Source organism: Mauremys mutica, chromosome 16, assembly GCF_020497125.1.
Source record: "Mauremys mutica isolate MM-2020 ecotype Southern chromosome 16, ASM2049712v1, whole genome shotgun sequence".
Classification (NCBI taxonomy): Eukaryota; Metazoa; Chordata; order Testudines; family Geoemydidae; genus Mauremys; species Mauremys mutica.
The window spans coordinates 29,126,233-29,144,877 of NC_059087.1; the positions used below are offsets into that span (position 1 = coordinate 29,126,233).

The 18,645-nt window shown below is 57.9% G+C and overlaps 1 protein-coding gene across 2 annotated transcripts in view; it reads left to right on the forward strand.

Moving 5' to 3' along the window:
- The window catches only part of POLE (DNA polymerase epsilon, catalytic subunit), a 40,246-nt gene that overhangs the window by 14,819 nt on the left and 6,782 nt on the right, over positions 1-18,645 (forward strand). For both annotated transcript variants that reach the window (XM_044990028.1, XM_044990029.1), the window contains 21 exons: positions 81-226; positions 1,505-1,653; positions 2,099-2,191; positions 2,412-2,556; positions 3,585-3,742; positions 8,487-8,682; positions 9,804-10,018; positions 10,271-10,373; positions 10,564-10,644; positions 10,727-10,849; positions 10,956-11,174; positions 11,440-11,649; positions 12,544-12,687; positions 13,881-14,021; positions 14,465-14,618; positions 14,702-14,808; positions 15,002-15,178; positions 15,584-15,807; positions 15,965-16,185; positions 17,023-17,227; positions 17,600-17,773. In XM_044990028.1, the coding sequence (XP_044845963.1) occupies positions 81-226; positions 1,505-1,653; positions 2,099-2,191; positions 2,412-2,556; positions 3,585-3,742; positions 8,487-8,682; positions 9,804-10,018; positions 10,271-10,373; positions 10,564-10,644; positions 10,727-10,849; positions 10,956-11,174; positions 11,440-11,649; positions 12,544-12,687; positions 13,881-14,021; positions 14,465-14,618; positions 14,702-14,808; positions 15,002-15,178; positions 15,584-15,807; positions 15,965-16,185; positions 17,023-17,227; positions 17,600-17,773 (3,385 nt within the window). The remainder of the gene's footprint in view (positions 1-80; positions 227-1,504; positions 1,654-2,098; positions 2,192-2,411; positions 2,557-3,584; positions 3,743-8,486; positions 8,683-9,803; positions 10,019-10,270; positions 10,374-10,563; positions 10,645-10,726; positions 10,850-10,955; positions 11,175-11,439; positions 11,650-12,543; positions 12,688-13,880; positions 14,022-14,464; positions 14,619-14,701; positions 14,809-15,001; positions 15,179-15,583; positions 15,808-15,964; positions 16,186-17,022; positions 17,228-17,599; positions 17,774-18,645) is intronic.

Consider the following 18,645-nt stretch of genomic DNA (forward strand, 5'->3'; position numbering starts at 1 on the left):
CTCCTGTGCCCACCAGTCGGTGAGCGTCCGTGTGGGCACGCTGGTCTCTGGCTAAGCTGCTTCTGTTCTCTCCGGCACAGATTACTGCCGCAAGGCCTATAAGAAGCTGCACGTCACCAAGGTGGAGGAGCGCGTCACCACCATCTGCCAGCGGGAGAACTCGTTCTACGTGGACACCGTGCGAGCCTTCAGAGACCGGCGCTACGAGTTCAAGGGCCTGCACAAGGTGTGGCGGTCGGATCCCTCTGCCCTGGGTGTCACTGGGGGAGCCACGAATGCCCTTTTCCTGGAAGAGCTGATCTCTGCTTCCAGAAGCTGAGCATGAGCAGCTGTGCTCAGGAGCTCTGAGGCCGGCTTGCTGAATCAGACCCAAGCTCAGAACAGAGACGGGTCCCTCCATGTGGCAATTCTGGGAGGGCCGAGGGGACTCACCGGGGTCTCCCCATTGATCCATTTTACTCAGTAAGCAGCAGTGGTGAGGCATGAACAGCTCCAAGACCCAATCACTTGCTACACCAGTGAGCTGAGTGGCTGCATGTTTAGTTCAGCTGGGATTTAGTCAATCCTGCACCCAGGCATCCTGTTTCCTTGCCTTGGGTTCACATTAAACCGAGACAGCCGTGAGGTGAGAGGACTGCAGACTAGGGCCGGGCTGGGAGGGGAAGGCTGAGAGCTGGCTGAGGGAGAGGGGGACCCTAAGCGTACAAACTGCTCTAAAGGGGACCGGGATCGGCTCCCCTCCTCCCTGGAGGCAGGGAAACGCTGCAGCAGAGCAAAACAGCAAGAGGAATTTTCCTGTAGGCGCTGGGGTGAGCTGGCTGTGGAGTCCCAGCTACGGGAGATGGGGGCTGGGCTGTGGGTGCTTGTCGAAGGGAATGGCCCAGAGATGGGAGCTGGGAATCAAAGCCCATCGATTGGTTTTATTCCCTTTGCTGAGCCATGCGCTGCCTAAGACGCTTCGGGCCCAGAGAGCTGCAGCTCAGCTGTCAGCCTCTTGTGTGTCACCGTCCGTCCCAATGCCAGTCGGGTCCCCTGCTGGGGTGGTTGGGACCTGGTGTCCCTAATGCATGTAGGAAAAAACAAAAGACCCTTGAGTCTGTCTCCAGAACGGCTCCGCAAAGGCCCAAACCATCTTTTCCTTTGCCAACCCACATGGCTCTGCTGTTGGATTTTATCCTGTCTCCTCCCGCTGCACAGCTTGCTGCCATCTGTGCAGTGAGATGGGGGCAGAGCTGATCGGAGGTAGCTCGGCTGCTGTGTGACGTCTGTGAGGAGCGCGTCCTTCAGAGCCGAGCGGGAAGCAGGAAAGCACCTCTCCATCTAGCATGAGATCTTGTTCCCTAGGTCCAGGTGTAAGGAATGTAGCGTCTAAGCAATTGATCCTGGCGCACCCATGCCGTACTGGGGGCTGTTATCTTGGGAAATAACTGAACACTGCTAATGTCTGTAGTGCCTGGGCGGGAGCATTCTGACCTGTGTGCGGCTGTCTGTCTGTCTCGCTCAGGTGTGGAAGAAGAAGCTGTCTGCTGCCACAGAGATGGGAGACGCCACCGAAGTGAAACGCTGCAAGAACATGGAGATCCTGTACGACTCCTTGCAGCTGGCACATAAGTGTATCCTCAACTCCTTCTACGGCTACGTGATGCGCAAAGGGTGGGTGCTGCCTGCAGCCCTCTCCTCGGGGAGCTAGACACACGCTCCTCCCTGCCAGACCCCTGCTGGGAGAGGCTGCAGGAGAGAGGGTCACTCTTGTGATTCTGCCTCCTGCTTCCCCAGCTCCTCGCTGGTTTCCAAGCCTGTGAGTGATCCCTGTACCACTCCCCTTACTGCTGTTCTTATGGCAGCCCGCAGAGGCCAACCCAGAGCAAGACCCCTTGTGCTGGGCCCTGAACAACCAGCAATAGACAGTCCCTGCCTCGAAGAGCTTCCAGCCTAACCAGACAAGAGACGGGAGGGGAAGGGGATACAACCCATCACTGGGCGTCACTCTCTTGCTCTTCGACCTTCCCTTCTGGGGCTCCTTGCCAGGCCCTTTTCCCAAAGGTTGGCATGAGCTCGCTGCCAGCCCCTGTTCATACCTGGCCCCTCTCTCCGCCAGGGCCCGCTGGTACTCCATGGAGATGGCCGGGATTGTCTGCTTCACTGGAGCAAACATCATCACCCAGGCCAGGGAGCTGATCGAGCAGATTGGGTAAGTGCCGGAGGGGGTAAATGACCCAGGGCTTGGGCTTGTGGGAGGATTGGGGGAGAGGTCTTGGCTGCAGGACTGCCCCGGTGGGACACGTGGCATGAGGGCTTGTGAATCATGGGCAAGATGCGGGAAACAAAGGCTCTGCCACCTGCAGGTTCTTCCATCCAGCTGCAGAAAGGCCCTGCCGTTCCCTCTGCCAAGCTGTGCTCTCCCTTCCTAGGAGGCCGCTGGAGCTGGACACGGACGGAATCTGGTGCGTCCTTCCCAACAGCTTCCCAGAAAACTTTGTCATCAAATCGACCAATGCAAAGAAGCCCAAGGTGACAATCTCCTATCCCGGTGCCATGCTGAACATCCTGGTGAAGGTAAATCCAGCCCCAGCGTAGACCAGCTGGGAGGGGGTGGAGAGAGGACAGGAGAGGAGACTCCAGCGGACCTGCTCTCCCAAAGGGGAGAGTGATCTTGGCCTTCACCCATGCGTGGAGCCAGTGAAGGCTGCTCTGCCTTCGTTGGGAATTACAGGTGTCTGGGGCCCCCCAGAGGGCAGCGTCTGTTCCAGTACTGTCTCACCGCGAATGAACAGGCCCTTGGTGGAGCCTCACTTGCTGCTTGCCCAGTGCCGACCTGGGGAGTCATTAGCACAAGCTTGGCACCTTGAGGGTCGGGGAGAGAGTCCCAGAACCCCGCAGCGCGGTGCAGATACCAGCTCATAGAGGGCAGGAGCCCAGGATTGGTGCGTGCATGTGTGTGCACACGCTCCCTTCAGTCTGTGCACGCTGGCTGAGTGGCGCCATGACCCCAGGGACCCGTGCAATGCCCTGCCAGGTGCCAGCGTAGAGCCTGGCTTCAGCAACTGGCATGCACATGCCCACCTCTGCTCCTTGCTGTAACACAGCGGGGGGCTGACGGCTGCCTACACCCCCATTACTGCCTCGCTAAAGCCTCTGTCAGGACAGCCACTTTAACAAGCTCTCTGCCACCCTCTCCTCCTCTGGTCCAAACCCAGCACACCCTGCTGCTGTTTGTCCAGCCCGCCCCGTGCCAGCCCCCCACTGGCTGGAACCAGAGTGAGGTGCTTTGTAAAGCTTTTATGTTGTGTCCTGCTGAAGTGCAGATCAGGAGGCAAAACTCAGTCAGACATCTCAGCTGGCTAGCAGGTCGATGCTCCACCTAGGGCCGTGGGAGTGTGGCTTGTCTGTGGGGAGCCAGGCTGGTGCCCATTACCCTGGTGAGGGAGCAGAGAGTGTTTGCTGTCCTTCCCTGCTCATTTGTGGGAGCAGCGGGTACTTGGGGGTCAGTCCCGGTGGGTGTGTTGGGGGAATGTCCCCCTTTCACCCCGCAGATTGCCAAGCCAGCAGTGCAGTGAAGTGGTCCCATGACGCTGTGTTTACAGGAAGGCTTCACAAATGATCAGTACCAGGAGCTCGTGGACCCGGCTTCGCTCACCTACGTTACCCGCTCAGAGAACAGCATCTTCTTTGAAGTGGATGGGCCGTACCTGGCCATGATCCTCCCAGCCTCCAAGGAGGAGGGCAAGAAACTGAAGAAACGGTGAGTGTCACTTTGCTCAGGGGGAGGTGGGCAGGTTGGCTGTTTGCGCTCTCCTAGTCTGATAGGGCGTGAAGCAAGCCAGTCCCTGCTTCCTTACCTGCTCAGCACTGCACAGAACGCAGGAAATGCAGCAGTCCAGATTCCAGCTGCAATGTGAATGAGGCTGAACTGACTTCACCAGCAGTACAGGAGTGTGAGCCCGGCCTAGGGAGCATCTTCTACTGTTAACTCTGGTTCACCCCCAGGAATGTGTCAAATGTGCCAGTAGGCCAGAAGAGTGCCTAGCATTGCTGGGGCAGCCTTAGCTCGTACGTTTGCTGGCAGAGATTGAACTGAGCAGCCTCCATGTTACAGCCACAGAATCTTTTGAGTTATGTTGGACCTGATTCTCCCTTGACTTGCAGCCCAGGCAACCCCACTGAAAACCTGGGAGCGTAGGAATGGCCGGATGGGCTTAAACCAGTGACCCATCTAGTCTAGTGTCCTTCAGAGGACAGAGCAAGGAAACTCACAACGTGCAGGTTTCAGAGTAGCAGCTGTGTTAGTCTGTATCCGCAAAAAAAAACAGGAGTACTTGTGGCACCTTAAAGACTAACAAATTTATTTTAGCATGAGCTTTCGTGAGCTGCAGCTCACTTCTTCGGATGCATAGAATGGAACACACAGACAGGGGATATTTATACATACAGAGAACATGAAAAGGTGGAAGTATGCATACCAACAGGCAGAGTCTAATCAATTGAGATGAGCTATCATTAGCAGGAGGAAAAAAACTTTTTGAAGTGATAATTAAGATGGCCCATAGAAGGTGTGAGGAGAACTCACACCTTCTATGGGCCATCTTAATTATCACTTCAAAAAGTTTTTTTCCTCCTGCTAATGATAGCTCATCTCAATTGATTAGACTCTGCCTGTTGGTATGCATACTTCCACCTTTTCATGTTCTCTGTATGTATAAATATCCCGTCTGTGTGTTCCATCACAACGTGCAGTTATGAAATACTCCTTCCCAGTGAGGAGAGCGTGGCTCAGAGCCTTTGGCTTAGATCCCTTCCAATTCCCTGTAACTCTGCTGTTCTCCTGAGCCACACAAATATCTGATCCTTGTTTGAATCCCACTAACCTGGCCCCAGAGATGTGCTGTGGCAGTTCTTCTCCTGGATTTCCCATCTGCCAGCTCAGCAGCAACAGGGCCCAAATGAGGTCTTTCCACCACTTTGTCTTGTACCGGCTTCATGGCTTTGGTGATCTTTAATCCTCTCTGTTCCGTGTCATTCTTCACCGTGTCTATCCAATGCATCCTTGGTCTTCCTCTGTGTTTCTAGTTCCTTACACTCTGGTACGTATCCCCATGTGCGGTATCCTTCTTGAGGTGTCCAAACCGTCGTCGTCTTTCTTGAATCTTCTGTAACAGCGTTATTTCTTTGTTTTCTGCACTTTTCCGTTTTCTCCTCAGCCAGTTCATTTCTGCAGTCAAGATCTTTTGTTCATCGGCTTTTCTCATACTCCAGCAGTATTGGCATGAGGGAGCCTCAGATACGTTGACTTCTGCTTTTATCAAAATGTCTTAACTCTAGATCTTGCAGAAGGGTAATCTCAATGTGGTAACAGCTAGACAGTCTTCTTGTTATCTTCCCAAATCCCGTTCTTCAATACTAGTCCTCCAAGATACACTGTTTGTTCTAGTTCTTTCTCCAAGTTTGATCTTTACCTCTTTCTCTTGTCTTCCAGTCTTCTCCATGCTGATCTTCAATCCAAATGTTCTGCTGTCCCAGCTGACCTCATTGCTTATTCTCTATAAATCATCCTAGGTCAATGCTGTGAGTCAGTATCCTCCACGAATTGAAGGCTACGCACTGTCCTACCATGTAACATGACTCCTCCCATTTCATCTGTCAGTGCTACAGCCATGACTGCATCTAGTACCAAGATCTGATGAGAGTGTCCATCCTTGTCTCGCTTCTACAGATGCCCTGCACCATTCCATCTGCTTCTTTTCTGCTCTCACCACACGCAAAAACTTGCTGTGGATGTTTGCTCCATTCTTCATGGATGCCACACGTTCTCACAGCTTGCCATAACCCTCTGCCAAATGCAATCAAAAGACTCTGAAGTCTGTTGTGGCAGATATGGCTGTGTTCTAGGTACTTGTCTGATATCTGTCTCGTCACAAATAACTGATCTATTGTGCTTCATTCATCCTGGTTGAAATCCAGCCCATTTCTCTGCAAGCGCTGCTTCCATAGACAACTTTGTTCTCGTCTGCAGTGCGTTGGGGAATGCTTTCCTGGCACACTCAATGAGCTGGTTCTTCTGTCATTGCTCCACTGACTCATATCAGTCCTATTATCATTTCTCCCCGTTCACTTGGCACTTGCTGCATGTAGACCTGTGCCTGGCTTGTGCATCGCCTTTACCGTGTGTTCCTTGCCTGCTTGCAGCAGCTCTGAGCTTACGTTGGCACCTTTTTCCTTTTCAAACTGCCTATCAAGATCTTTTGCTACTTCTAAGAATTCTAGCATCTGTTCTCCCTGGTTTGTGCTGAGCAGCTTCTCCAGGAGGTTTCCCCCACGTGTTCTGCACGTGGTACAGCTCTTCAAAGTGTTCTTTCCATCGCTTACTCTTTGCTTATTCACCCCCAGTTACTGTTCCACACTTGTCTTTCACTGCCGACATCTTCATCTCATCTGTCCCCCATAGTACTAATTTCTCTTGTATTGAAATATAACACCTGTGTCACATTTCTCTTCATGGATTCTTCTGCTTCCTTACATTGTTCTCTTCTCCAGTTGCTTCTGTCTCTTTGCTTCCTGTTTTGTCTCTCTGGTCAGCCAACTGTACTCGGCTCTTATACTTACATCATCCTTTTCATTCTCCCTTAGCTTCCTACGCTTGTCACTGCACTGCAGCATTTCATCTGCCTTGCAGCCCAACACGTATTCACCCACTTTCATAATCCCATTTTGTACACGGTTCCCATGTCTCTTCAACATTCATTTCTTCCTTTAGCAGAGACGTGATGTTTTTCCACATGACGTCTTTAGTCTTTCCTGATATCCAGCTCTTTCAATTGGTCTGCATCATGGATCTTGGGTTTCGGCACTTCTTCGATTTCTCTCAGCCTCAACCTTATTGATGCCAGGACTAATTTATGATCTGATCTGGTAACAGCCTCAGATGATCTCCACACTTGATTTATATCTGCAATTCACAAATACAAAGTCTGTCATGTTCTTCGTTTGCCCCTCAGGTGATATCCATGTCCACTTCCTCTGCCACCACCTTTGTTGAAATAGTGTGTTCGTTATCACCAGGCTGTTACTTAGGCTACTAAATTTCTGCCTTTCTTCTCCTCTGTTTTCTTCATCTGCATTTGCCCATTGCTCCAGCGCAGGAATTCCAGTCCGATCCTACTTTTGCTTTAAAATCTCTTGAAACTCCTTGTATTGTTTTCTGTAGATCTTTATAAAATTTGTCAATTTCTTCCTTGGGCACTGCTGAGGTTGGTGGATGTATTCGTACTGTTGTAACTGCTCAGATTTGATTCTGAATCTCATCTTTGATGTACAAGGAGATAGCAAGCTAAATGCTGTAAGAACCTGGCTTGCCTTCAGCTTTAGCAGCAATGCAACTCCATTCTCATGCCCGCCATCTTCTTTTCCCGCTGTGGGTGTCGCATTTGCATCACGGTAAAATTCTCCTTTGCCTTCCCATCTCATTTTCATATTCAGGAATGCAGTCGGGCCTGCCAATGCCTGTTAAACTGAAGGGCCATCTCCTTGCTCAACCCCGCTCAGTTCCTGTTTGCAAGTAACTTGCAGCCTTTTCCCGCTCCATCCAGCTCCGGTACAGTCCATCACCATGGAAACCAGTGTGATGTCGAGCACCCTGGGCTCCTTGAGACCAAGTAGCTGCAGGATGGGGGCAGGTGCAGTTGCTGATCTGGGTGGGCACCTTGGCCTATCACACATTGAACCAGCTGCTGCCCAGAGGCCCTGTCAACATGTCCCATAGTCACATGGATGGTGGAGGGCCTTCCATAATTCTCTGCATTCACGCTTCCCTGGACACCCTGGTGTGGGACTGACCCTCCTTTGGCATCTTCAGAGTGATGTGGATACTCATGACCTCTGCTCCATGCACCCAGCTTGCTTGGAGAGCGTGGCCCTGGGAGGCTCGAGCCGGTTTGTGTCCACCCATGTGCACTGGTGATTCTCTGGGGCAGGGATGCGAACTGCAGAGAGAGCCAGGGCTGGCAGTTGGAGGGATGTGTCTTTGTAATGAGTGATGCTGCAGCATCTCTCCTCCCTGATTGCGCCATCAGCTTCCTCTGCCCCTTCACAAGCAGGCAGCTTCCTCATCCTCCCCGGGAAGCTCTCCAGAGCTCTGCCCTGCTTTCCTCACCATCCACCTCTCCCTGCTCCCTAGGCATGAAGCAGTGCCCTATTCAGTATCCACCCCCTGCCTGCTCTGTCCCACATAACTCCTGACGGCCCTTCCGTGCCTGAAGCGTTCCAGTGAGAAACGCTCCCAGCTGGCAGCTCCGTGGAGCAGGGCTCTGTTACCGCTCAGCGCCTTGACTTTGAGCTGCGTGAATTTGGATTTATTTTCTAGCACCCCAGTCCTTGGCCAGCCTGGCAATGCGGCTGGGGGTGTCCAGGAGCACAGCGAGGCTCATCTCCACTGGCAGGGAAAGGACATGCCCTGGAGTGCTGGGCGGTCTCTCACGAGCGCTGTCTCCCAGGTACGCGGTGTTCAATGAGGACGGGTCCCTGGCTGAGCTGAAGGGGTTTGAAGTGAAGCGGCGAGGGGAGCTGCAGCTGGTTAAGATCTTCCAGTCGTCGGTGTTCGAGGCTTTCCTGAAGGGCACCACGCTGGAGGAGGTCTATGCCTCGGTGGCCAAGGTGGCCGACTACTGGCTGGATGTGCTTTACAGCAAGGTGAGTGCCCAGCCTCTTGCTTCTCTGTGCTGCAGTGTGGGCCCAGGAGTGGAGATGGGCGCAGCCCCCTGGATGGGAGGACAAGGGATGCACTGGTGCCCTGCCGTCAGGAGCTAAGGGAGAGCAGCAAGGAGAGGATGGATGCTCTCTCCAGCGATCTGCTTGTCTCCTTGTTTCCCCGAGGGCCATCCCAGCTCTATGGCTTTGGTTCTCTCTGCCGCCCCTGACATCGGAGGAGAACAGGACCTGTCGGTGGCCTGTGTTTGCGGCACTCCCTTGGCGGCTGCTGTAGTCTGTGTTGGGCTAATATTTGCCCTTCTTCTCCAGCAGCTCCCATCCCGGGATGAGTACAGCCCCCTCCCCAGAGCTGGGTCACTAGGTCATTCCCATCCACCCCTCTTTGATAGCTGGGGAGTGACCGTCTCAAAGACACGTAGCAAGGCAGAGCCAGGAGACTGGCTTCCCCTCTCCCCATCCTGCAGGGAGGTCAGAGCCCTGTGTTTGACATCAGGCTGTTGTCAGGGAAGTGGTGGTGTCAGACTGGGCGTCCTGGAGGAGGAGGAAGGCCCAGTCGAACACACCCAGCCTTGGCCAGCCCCATAAGAGACGCTTCCGAAGGATGGAATCGGGAGGTTACGTAAACGTCTCTTTGCAGCAGCTCTGATTCTTCTGCGAGTTCTCCCGGCAGGGCAGTGCTGCTCGGCTCTCACTGGGTTCATTTTGTGGGGACCCTCGCCGGGTAGGATGTGGCCAATGGTGCTCTGTGGAGTCTGGCCACCTTCCCTGGGTCAGAATCGGCGAGTGCTGACATGGACAAAGCCAAGCAATTGGGCAGAGTGGGTGACCCGAGGAAACAAAGGGGGCACAGGGTCCCCAAGGGACCTGATCAGGATGATAAATGGCCCTAAATTGCCATAACATGACAGTGTAAAACAGGGCTGTCCCCAGACACACACACACCAGCGAGCCGAGCTGTAGTCAGTGTGTTCTCGGTATGCCTCAGATTGTAAGCTCGGTGGCAGAGCGAGGCTCGTATAGCGCCTCCCCCCCATAGAGGACTGTATGCTCCTGCAGCACTAGCTGATAGCAACAGGGATCCCACAGACGCGCTCTCTCCCCAGGCTGCCAACATGCCGGACTCTGAGTTATTTGAGCTGATTTCCGAGAACCGCTCCATGTCCCGCAAGCTGGAGGATTATGGGGAGCAGAAATCCACCTCCATCAGCACGGCCAAGCGCCTGGCCGAGTTCCTGGGGGATCAGATGGTGAAGGACGCTGGGTTGAGCTGTCGATTCATCATCTCCAAGAAACCGGAAGGGTCCCCTGTTACCGAGAGGTAAATCTGCTTTGAGAGGCACTGGGGCTCACCACAGAGGGCCTGTGGCGAGAAGTCTCTGCCGGCGGGGACAGACCATAATGAAAGCATGGGGGTAAGATGGAGCCTGTACCTGCCTGCTGCAATGAGCCCTAACAGGATGCTCTGGGGAGGGGGACGAGCCATGACGGCCCTCGGCCTCCCTGCAGGCTTGGGGAGGGAGTTTTGTGCTGCCAGCACCCAGTGGGTGATGAGTGCTCTCATGTGCCCCAGGGCCATCCCGCTGGCCATCTTCCAAGCCGAGCTCACCGTGCGGAAGCACTACCTCCGGAAATGGCTGAAGAGCCCCTCCCTGCAGGACTTCAACATCCGGACGGTAAGTGATCCGGAGACACCGGTACCAACTGCCCATCACTGGCACCCGACGAGGGGTGTGGCTAGCACATGGGCACAGAGGGGCTGTGCGGCCCCAGACTCCCTGCGCCTGTGCCTCTCAGCAAGGCGTAGCTAGGGAGCCTGCTGCTCTGCCTTCCCCAGTGCTAACTGTCCCCCTGTCCTGCAACCAGATCCTGGACTGGGACTACTACATCGAGAGGCTGGGCAGCACCATCCAGAAGATCATCACCATCCCTGCGGCACTGCAGCAGGTGAGGGGGCGGCTGGGCCTGGAGGGGGCTGGGCCCCTGGCCTCTCGCCCTGCGGCTGGCGTGACAGACCATGTCTCTGCAGGTGAAGAACCCCGTGCCCCGCGTCCGACACCCCGACTGGCTGCACAAGAAGCTCCTGGAGAAGAATGACGTGTACAAGCAGAAGAAAATCAACGAGCTGTTCACTAGTGAAGGCAAGAGACAGGTAATGGGGGTGGGGCTGAGACACAGCAGGGGGCCTGGCCGATGCTGTTTGCCTAGGCCATGTGGGGCCCTGTCTGTTCCCACCCCTGCCCTTGTTCCCACCCCAGGTCACCGCCAACCAGCCCCAGGAGGGCACCCCCTGCACACAGGTTGCCGACATGGAGGATTTTGGGGCTGCCAAGCCCGTGCAGCCGTCGGTTCCTATCGCCAGTAAGCGCAAGCGGGTCCCGGTGGCAGGGGAGAGCCAGGAGATGTCTCAGAACCTGGAGCTGACCCAGTCCTGGCGGGAGGTCCTGGGCCCGCCCCCGCCTACTGGCACCACCAAGGTAAAGATGCTCCGGTGGGAGGCAGGGCAATAGCTATGAGATGCTCACTTGTCTGGGGAGCAGAGGGGGCAGCGGTGGGGCGGGGGAGGCTTAGCCCAGCTCCATCGCCACGCCCCAGAGCCTGTCCTGGCTGGGTTGTTGGAGGGGCTGGGTGGTAGCACATATCCATATCCCAGGGGATTGCCCTGACCGTGCTGGGTGTGTTTGCAGCTAATAGTCCCGCCATGATCCTGGCCCCAGTCACCCCCCCTTTGCTCTCCCCCAGGAGGAGCGCCTGGCCTGGCTCCGGTACCACAAGAAGAAGTGGGAGCTGCAGGCGCGGCAGCGCCAGGCCCGCCGGAAGAAGCGGCGGCTGGAGGATGGGGAGGTGGTGCTGGGCGGGGGCGTGATCCGGGATGGGCTCTCCAAGGGGCTCGGCAGCTACCTGCGCAGGACAGCGCGCAGCATCCTGGACCTGCCCTGGCAGATCGTGCAGGTACCAGGCAGCAGGAGGGGGGTGTCTCTGCTGGGTCCGTCACGGGTGCTCAGCCTCCGCTTGGAAATCCCCCCTGCAGACTCCCAAGCTGGTGAATCCCAGGTGGACCAGGCGGGACCTCCTAGCCCAAGGGCCAGGTGGCTCTGTATGGACACTAGCTCCCCTGGCAGAGAGGGGGCTCGACCCATTGTCCCTGGCCAGGATTGCTGGGTGGGAGAACCCGGCTCATCCCCTGTGGTGCTGCCATTGAGCCCAGCTCACTGGGGCGGGGAGGAAAATGGTGCCTGGACTGTGGGCTCCTCCTTCCGTTTGGGCCCCCAGCCTCTTGCTGCTGCAGTGCCCGTCGTGGCCTTTGAAAGCCCCTGGCTGGCCTGGAACTGCAGCCCGAGCGTGTGATAGTGATCCGCACCTGGCCCAAGCACAGAATGCCTGGCCAGGGGCCGGCGCTGGCCAGGATCTGCTGGCCCTTGTCACGGGCTCCGAGCGGACGGCCCTGGTGGCATGTGTGCGGGCAAGGTGCGGTGTCTGGACTGGAGGCTCCCTGGGAGCAGACCTCAGTGGGGATCTCCCCTGGCTCAGGGCCTGGATTGGAGCTAGGAGGCTTTGGCCTCCAGCCCCAGGAAGAGAGCACCCCTGGGGGCAGTAACTGAGCACGTGCAGGAGATCAGGGGGGCGAAGGCGCGGCATGGCCAGAACGCCCCTGCCTCTCAAGTCCCAGGGTTGAGAAAACATCCAGTGTGGCTGGCGGCCCCAGAGGGAGCGGTTCTCTCGAGGCAGGTGCCCGGGGTGGGAGGGGGTATCCTGAGCTGGGGGCCCTGCAAGCCCCTGGGGGAAGAGTGAGTAACACTGCGCGCTGCCTCCCACCGGGCCTCTGAGCCGCCTTCCCGCCTGCAGGTTGCTGAGACCAGCCAGCCGGGCCTGTTCCGGCTGTGGGCCGTCATCGGGAACGACCTGCACTGCCTCAGGCTGAGCGTCCCGCGCGTCTTCTACGTCAACCAGCGCGTGGCCAAGCCCGAGGAGGGAGCCGCCTACCGGAAGGTGAGGGGGCAACCTCGGCTCCGCCGGCTGCACACGGGCAACGGGTCAACTGCCCGGGGCGGGAAATCCTGTCAGCTGGAGGCCGAGTGCAGACAGCTTCCTGTGCGGGGCCCTCTACCCAGCTCGGCCAGCGCCCCTCAGTCCTGCCCCACAGCCCCTCCCCCCACTGCTCGGCCAGCGCCCCTCAGTCCTGCCCCACAGCCCCTCCCCCCTCCCGCCTGGCCAGCGCCCCTCAGTCCTGCCCCACGGCCCCTCCCCCCACTGCTCGGCCAGCGCCCCTCAGTCCTGACCCGCAGCCCCCTGCTGTCCCAGCCTTGCACCCCCCCCACTGCTCGGCCAGTGCCCCTCAGTCCCGACCCACAGCCCCTGCTGTCCCAGCCCTGCCCTGCCCTGCCCCACGCAGCTCTGCCAGTGCTCCTCAATCCCAACCCGCAGCCCCCTGCTCTGCCAGCCTTGCCCCACCTCCTGCTGTCAGCACCCCTCAGTCCTGACCCGCAGCCCCCTGCTGTCCCAGCCTTGCACCCCCCCCACCTGCTCTGCCAGTGCCCCTCAGTCCCGACCCACAGCCCCCTGCCGTCCCAGCCCTGTCCCCCCCCCCCCCCACTGCTCGGCCAGTGCCCCTCAGTCCCGACCCACAGCCCCTACTGTCCCAGCCCTGCCCCACCCAGCTCTGCCAGTGCTCCTCAATCCCAACCCGCAGCCCCCTGCTCTGCCAGCCTTGCCCCACCTCCTGCTGTCAGCACCCCTCAGTCCAGACCCACAGTCTCCTGCTATCCCAGCACTGGCCTACTGAGCAGAGGCGGGCAGTTATGGTGATTGGGGGAGGGATAGCTCAGTGGTTTGAGCATTGGCCTGCTAAACCCAGGGTTGTGAGTTCAATCCTTGAGGGGGCCATTTGGGGATTGGTCCTGCTTTGAGCAGGGGGTTGGACTAGATGACCTCCTGAGGTCCCTTCCAACCCTAATAATCTATGATTCTATGATTTTGAGATGTGCACAGTGGATAAATCCACTGGACTCCTTTCCACGGGGGAGTGGGCTAGTGCTGGGAGGTGGGTGGCCTATTCAGCCAGGGCCTGAGCCAGTTCTGGGAGTAGCTGTAGTTCTGTAGCTCTCCTGGGGGCGTTTGGGGCTCCCCCAGCCCATGGGAGGAGTGCAGACTGGCGGACGGTTGTGTGCGCATCTTCCTGGCAGGTGAACAGGGTCCTGCCCCGCTCGAATCTCCTCTACAACCTGTACGAGTACTCCGTCCCCGAGGACATGTATCAAGAGCACATCAACGAGATCAACGCCGGCCTGTCTGCCCCGGACATCGAGGGAGTGTATGAGACTCAGGTGACCGTGCCTGGTACCCACCGGGGTTCTGCCCCAGAGACAGACCTGGCTCCTAAACTGCTGGCCAAACCTGGCCTCAGCCGGGGGATGGGAACACAGGCTCCCGTGGCCCACTCGGGTGTTACCCCAGCCTGCCTGAGGCCTGGGAGCCCCCTGCCTGCAGCATCAGGTGTCCTGTTGCCGGCTCAACAGGGCTCTCCCTCCAGGGAAATGCCGCAGCATGTGCCACCCCTCTTCCCTGGGAGCTGTGGGGTGAGGGGAGGGGAAGCAGGTCACCAAGTGAGATCACACAGGGCAATGGGGCAGGGCAACAGAACTGCCTGAGCGAGCCACGGTCCCTCCCCCTCTGGCCCGCCCCCACCCACGTGAAGAGCTGCTGGCCCAGCCTCAGAGCCTGTGCCCGGGGCTTCCTAGGGAGGCTGACGAGCTCTGCCCCTCCCCAGGTGCCATTACTGCTGCGCGCTTTGATCCACCTGGGCTGCGTGTGCATGGTCAGCAGGCAGCTGGTCAGGCACCTCACCGGCCGTGAGGCTGAAACCTTTGCCCTGGAGCACCTGGAGATGCGCTCGCTGGCCCAGTTCAGCTACCTAGAGCCAGGTGAGGCCCGAGGCTGGGTGTGTTGGCAGGAGGGCGGCGGGGCCCAGCCCCACGGCTCTGACCTGTCTGCTCTGCGTTCCTAGGGAGCATCCGGCACATCTATCTCTATCACAACGCCCAGGGCAGCAAGGCGCTCCTTGGCCTCTTCGTCCCATCACAGCGCAAGGCCTCTGTCTTCGTGCTGGACACGGTAAGGGGGGGCTGCGGGGTGTCTTTAGAGGGGCTGGATCGTGGCTTCCCAGTGGGCTCCAGCAGGAGTGCGGCAGCGTTGTTCTCCAGACCCCTCTCAGCACAGAGAAATGCAGCGTCTGGAGCCGCTGGCCCCTGGGTGTGAGGACTGGGGGCCCTGCTCCCCCCTGACCCGCTCTCTCTCTTTGGCACAGGTGCGCAGTAACCAGATGCCAAACCTCACCAACCTGTACTCGTCAGAGCGCAGCGCCATGCTGGAGAAGGTGGGCGAGGAGCTGCTCCCTCCGGACAAGCACACCTTCGAGGTGCGAGCCGAGACCGACCTCAAGACGGTTTCCAGGGCCATCCAGCGCCTGCTGCTGGGCTACAAGGTAGGAGCCACCCCCAGGCACCCGGGCTCGGCTAGACACGCAGGCGCGGCAGCAGACCACAGGCGGGTGGCCCAGCACTTTACACCCACCCCCAGGCCCTGGCTGGCCAGCCGTCGCCCTAGCCTGGTCCGGTCCCTCCCAGTGCAGGACAAGCCTTGCAGCTGGGCCTCCCAACTCGTTCCTTGGGGCCACTCCCCACGGCCTCTGCTCCCAGCCATGGTGACCAATGCGATGGAGAGGTGGCAGAGGGGGACCCGGCAGCTCTGCAGGGTGCTCTGACGCGCAGCCGGGGCGGGCGTGATCAGCCATGGGCACTCGCTGGCCAGGCTGCAGTTTCTCCACCTAGGCAGAGGCCTCCGCACCCCCCGCGCCAGCCAGCCCCAACTCCCCTCCCGCCCCATGCAGGACGAGCGCAGAGGCCCCACGCTGATCGCTGTGCAGTCCAACTGGGACGTGAAGCGGCTGGCGAGCGGGATTCCCGTCTTCGAAGAGTTCCCCTTGGTTCCCGTGCGGGTGACGGATGACATCAGCTACGCCGTCCTGGACTGGCAGCGCCATGCTGCCCGCCGCATGATCCGCCACTACCTCAACCTGGACACCTGCCTGTCACAGGCCTTCGAGATGAGCAGGTGAGCCGCTGCCGCTGCCCCCGTCTGGGGACAGGTGCCTGGCACAGTGGGAGGGCCGGGGTTGGCTCTGTCCTGTGCCCCCGAGATGGGGCAGGCCAGTGTCAATCGCTGTCTCTGTACCTGGGCTGAGCTCTGCCCCTCGCCTTCCCCGCCCCAGGTACTATCATATCCCCATCGGGAACCTCCCCGACGACATCTCCACCTTCGGCTCCGACCTCTTCTTCTCCCGCCACCTGCGTCGCCACAACCACCTGCTGTGGCTCTCGCCGACGGCCCGCCCGGACCTCGGGGGCAAGGAGGCGGACGACAACCGGCTGGTCATGGAGTTCGACGACAGAGCCTCGGTGGAGATCAACAACCCGGGCTGCTATTCCACCGGTGAGGAGGGTGCTGGGGATGGGGAGCCAGCCCGCTGCCCCCCAGGGATAGGGTGTTTGGGGGACGGCTCAGCACCCTGCCACCGGCCCACAATGGGCTGCCATCCTCTTGGCTAAGCCAAGGTCAAGGTGGCTGATACTGAGGCTGGTTTATGGTGAAAAGTGACATGGGCATAGCTACGTTGTGAACCCACCCTCTCCGCCTGATGCAGCCATGCCGACATAGCCCCGGTGTAGACACAGGGTAACTGAGAAACCCCGTCTAGAAGTGTAGGCTGCATCTGTACTATGGGCTGTGCTGGTCTCTGGAGACGGGAAACCCCCAGGGAATGCCGGGGGCTGCAGGCACCCCCATGGTCACCCCGGCTGTCCTCGGAAAGTCAGCCCATTATTGTGAAACCTTCAGAACCAGGCAAAACGAGCCAGAGGCTGAATAACACCGAACAGGCTGCCCGGGCCAGTGTCCCTGCGACTGAGACACTGAGCTGAGCCTCTTTAAATGCCAGCAAATAGCAAAATCCTGGCTGCGGCTAGCGACTGATCAGCCAGCTAGTGGTTGTGCAGAGCCAGGCGGCTGTCCTGCCTCACCTGAAATGGTACAGGGCCCTCCCTCTCCACAGCAGCCGCTGCTCCAGATAACCGGCCCCTACCACCCACCCCACCCTCCCAAGCATCGTTCTGTACAAAGCCACAGGGTACCTGTACACTGCAACAGTTGCACTGTAAATAGCTCCACGCGGGGTTCGCTTGTGTTGAACCATTGACTTCAGTGGGGCCAGGAGTTCACCGTGCTGGGGCCAGGGAACTTCCCTCCTGCTGACAGGCTGCTTGTATACAGTGTGCCTGGAGCTGGACATCCAGAGCCTGGCTGTGAACACCATCCTGCAGTCCCATCACATCAACGACATGGAGGGAGCCTCCAGCATGAGCATCAGCTTCGACGTGATCCAGCAGGCGTCTCTCGAGGACATGGTGACGGGGAACCAGGCCGCCAGCATCCCGGCCAGCTATGACGAGACCGCCCTCTGCTCCAACACGTTCAGGTGTGGCCACGCGGCCAGCGTACGGGCCAGGCGCTCTGCGAGGAGACGCCTAGCAGGGGCTGAGGGGTGTTTGCCTGCCCAGCAGGTGTCTTGGAGCAGCTGTTCGAAGGGCATGGCTGGGGGTAGCCAGGAGCATGACTCTGGGCTCTGGGGACAGGGACCTTCCCCCATTCCCCGGGCCTGTAGGGGTCGGCAGGAGGGGACCTGGAGGTTTGGCCTACGCAGGGACACCAGAGTGCTGCCCTTGTAGCTGTGGGTGGGGGGTGGGCGCCGCTGGGTTCCTCCAGCAGCATTTGGAGGGGTCAGGCTCCAGCTGAGGCCTGTGGACTTGGCCCAGAGTTGAGCAGGGCCTGATCTCTGCTCTCCTGGCAGGATCCTGAAGAGCATGGTGGTGGGCTGGGTGAAGGAGATCACGCAGTACCACAACGTCTATGCCGACAACCAGGTGATCCACTTCTACCGCTGGCTCCGCTCGCCGGCCTCGCTGCTGCACGACCCGGCGCTGCACCGCACCCTGCACAACATGATGAAGAAGCTCTTCCTGCAGTGAGTGAGGGCGGGCGGCTGGCAGGGCCAGAGGGGGGTGCTATAGGCCACGGTGTCGCCCTGTCACGGTGCCAGCTGCAGCCGGGTCCCCTGAGGAGCTAGCTGCAGGTGGGTAGGGCAGGCCCCAAAATGGACCTGGTCACCCCATTCACTGCCGGACTCCTCTGGCTCTGGGGAGAGGGCTGGAGGCACGGACAGCTGCTGCTGTGCTGTGGGACTGCAATGCAGGTTGAGCACCACTAGGTGGCACCATTAATGTGCTCAACAAGTGGGGCCTGCTGGGGGGTGTAGCCTGATTTGGGGAGGGTTAGTAGGGACAGTGGAATTTATCCACTTAATTTAGTTTTATTTAATCATTAATTTTCTAATTAATTAGTAATGTTAATAATAATTGATAGATATTAATAATATGGGTATGGCTCGCCAATATGTGTGATCAGAAGATAAAGTTCGTCTTGAATCAGGCTTCACAGAATTTATACAAGGAGATTGGGGTATTTGACAGGAAACTTACACTGAGACAGAAATAGTCAATAAAGACCTTTTATTTAAAATCAATGAAACAATAAGTAAATGTAAAATGTTAAAAGCAGTTTGAGATTACAAAGTTACAAAATATCACAGTTCTTAATGCACTCTGCAACAGTAGTACTAGAGTGAATTTCACACCTCTGATAGAGGAAGTATAGCTATGAGTTAAACCCTTCTTAGCATAGATGCTTTAGCAGAAATAAGAATTGGTTCATACTTACAACTTTGAAAAGACTTAATACTACGACTTAGTATTGACAGCTTTCGTAGGAGAAAGAGGCTTCGAAGCAGGTTGAGACGACAAGGAAACAGAGAGATGTATCGCCCACCTAATGGTGGAT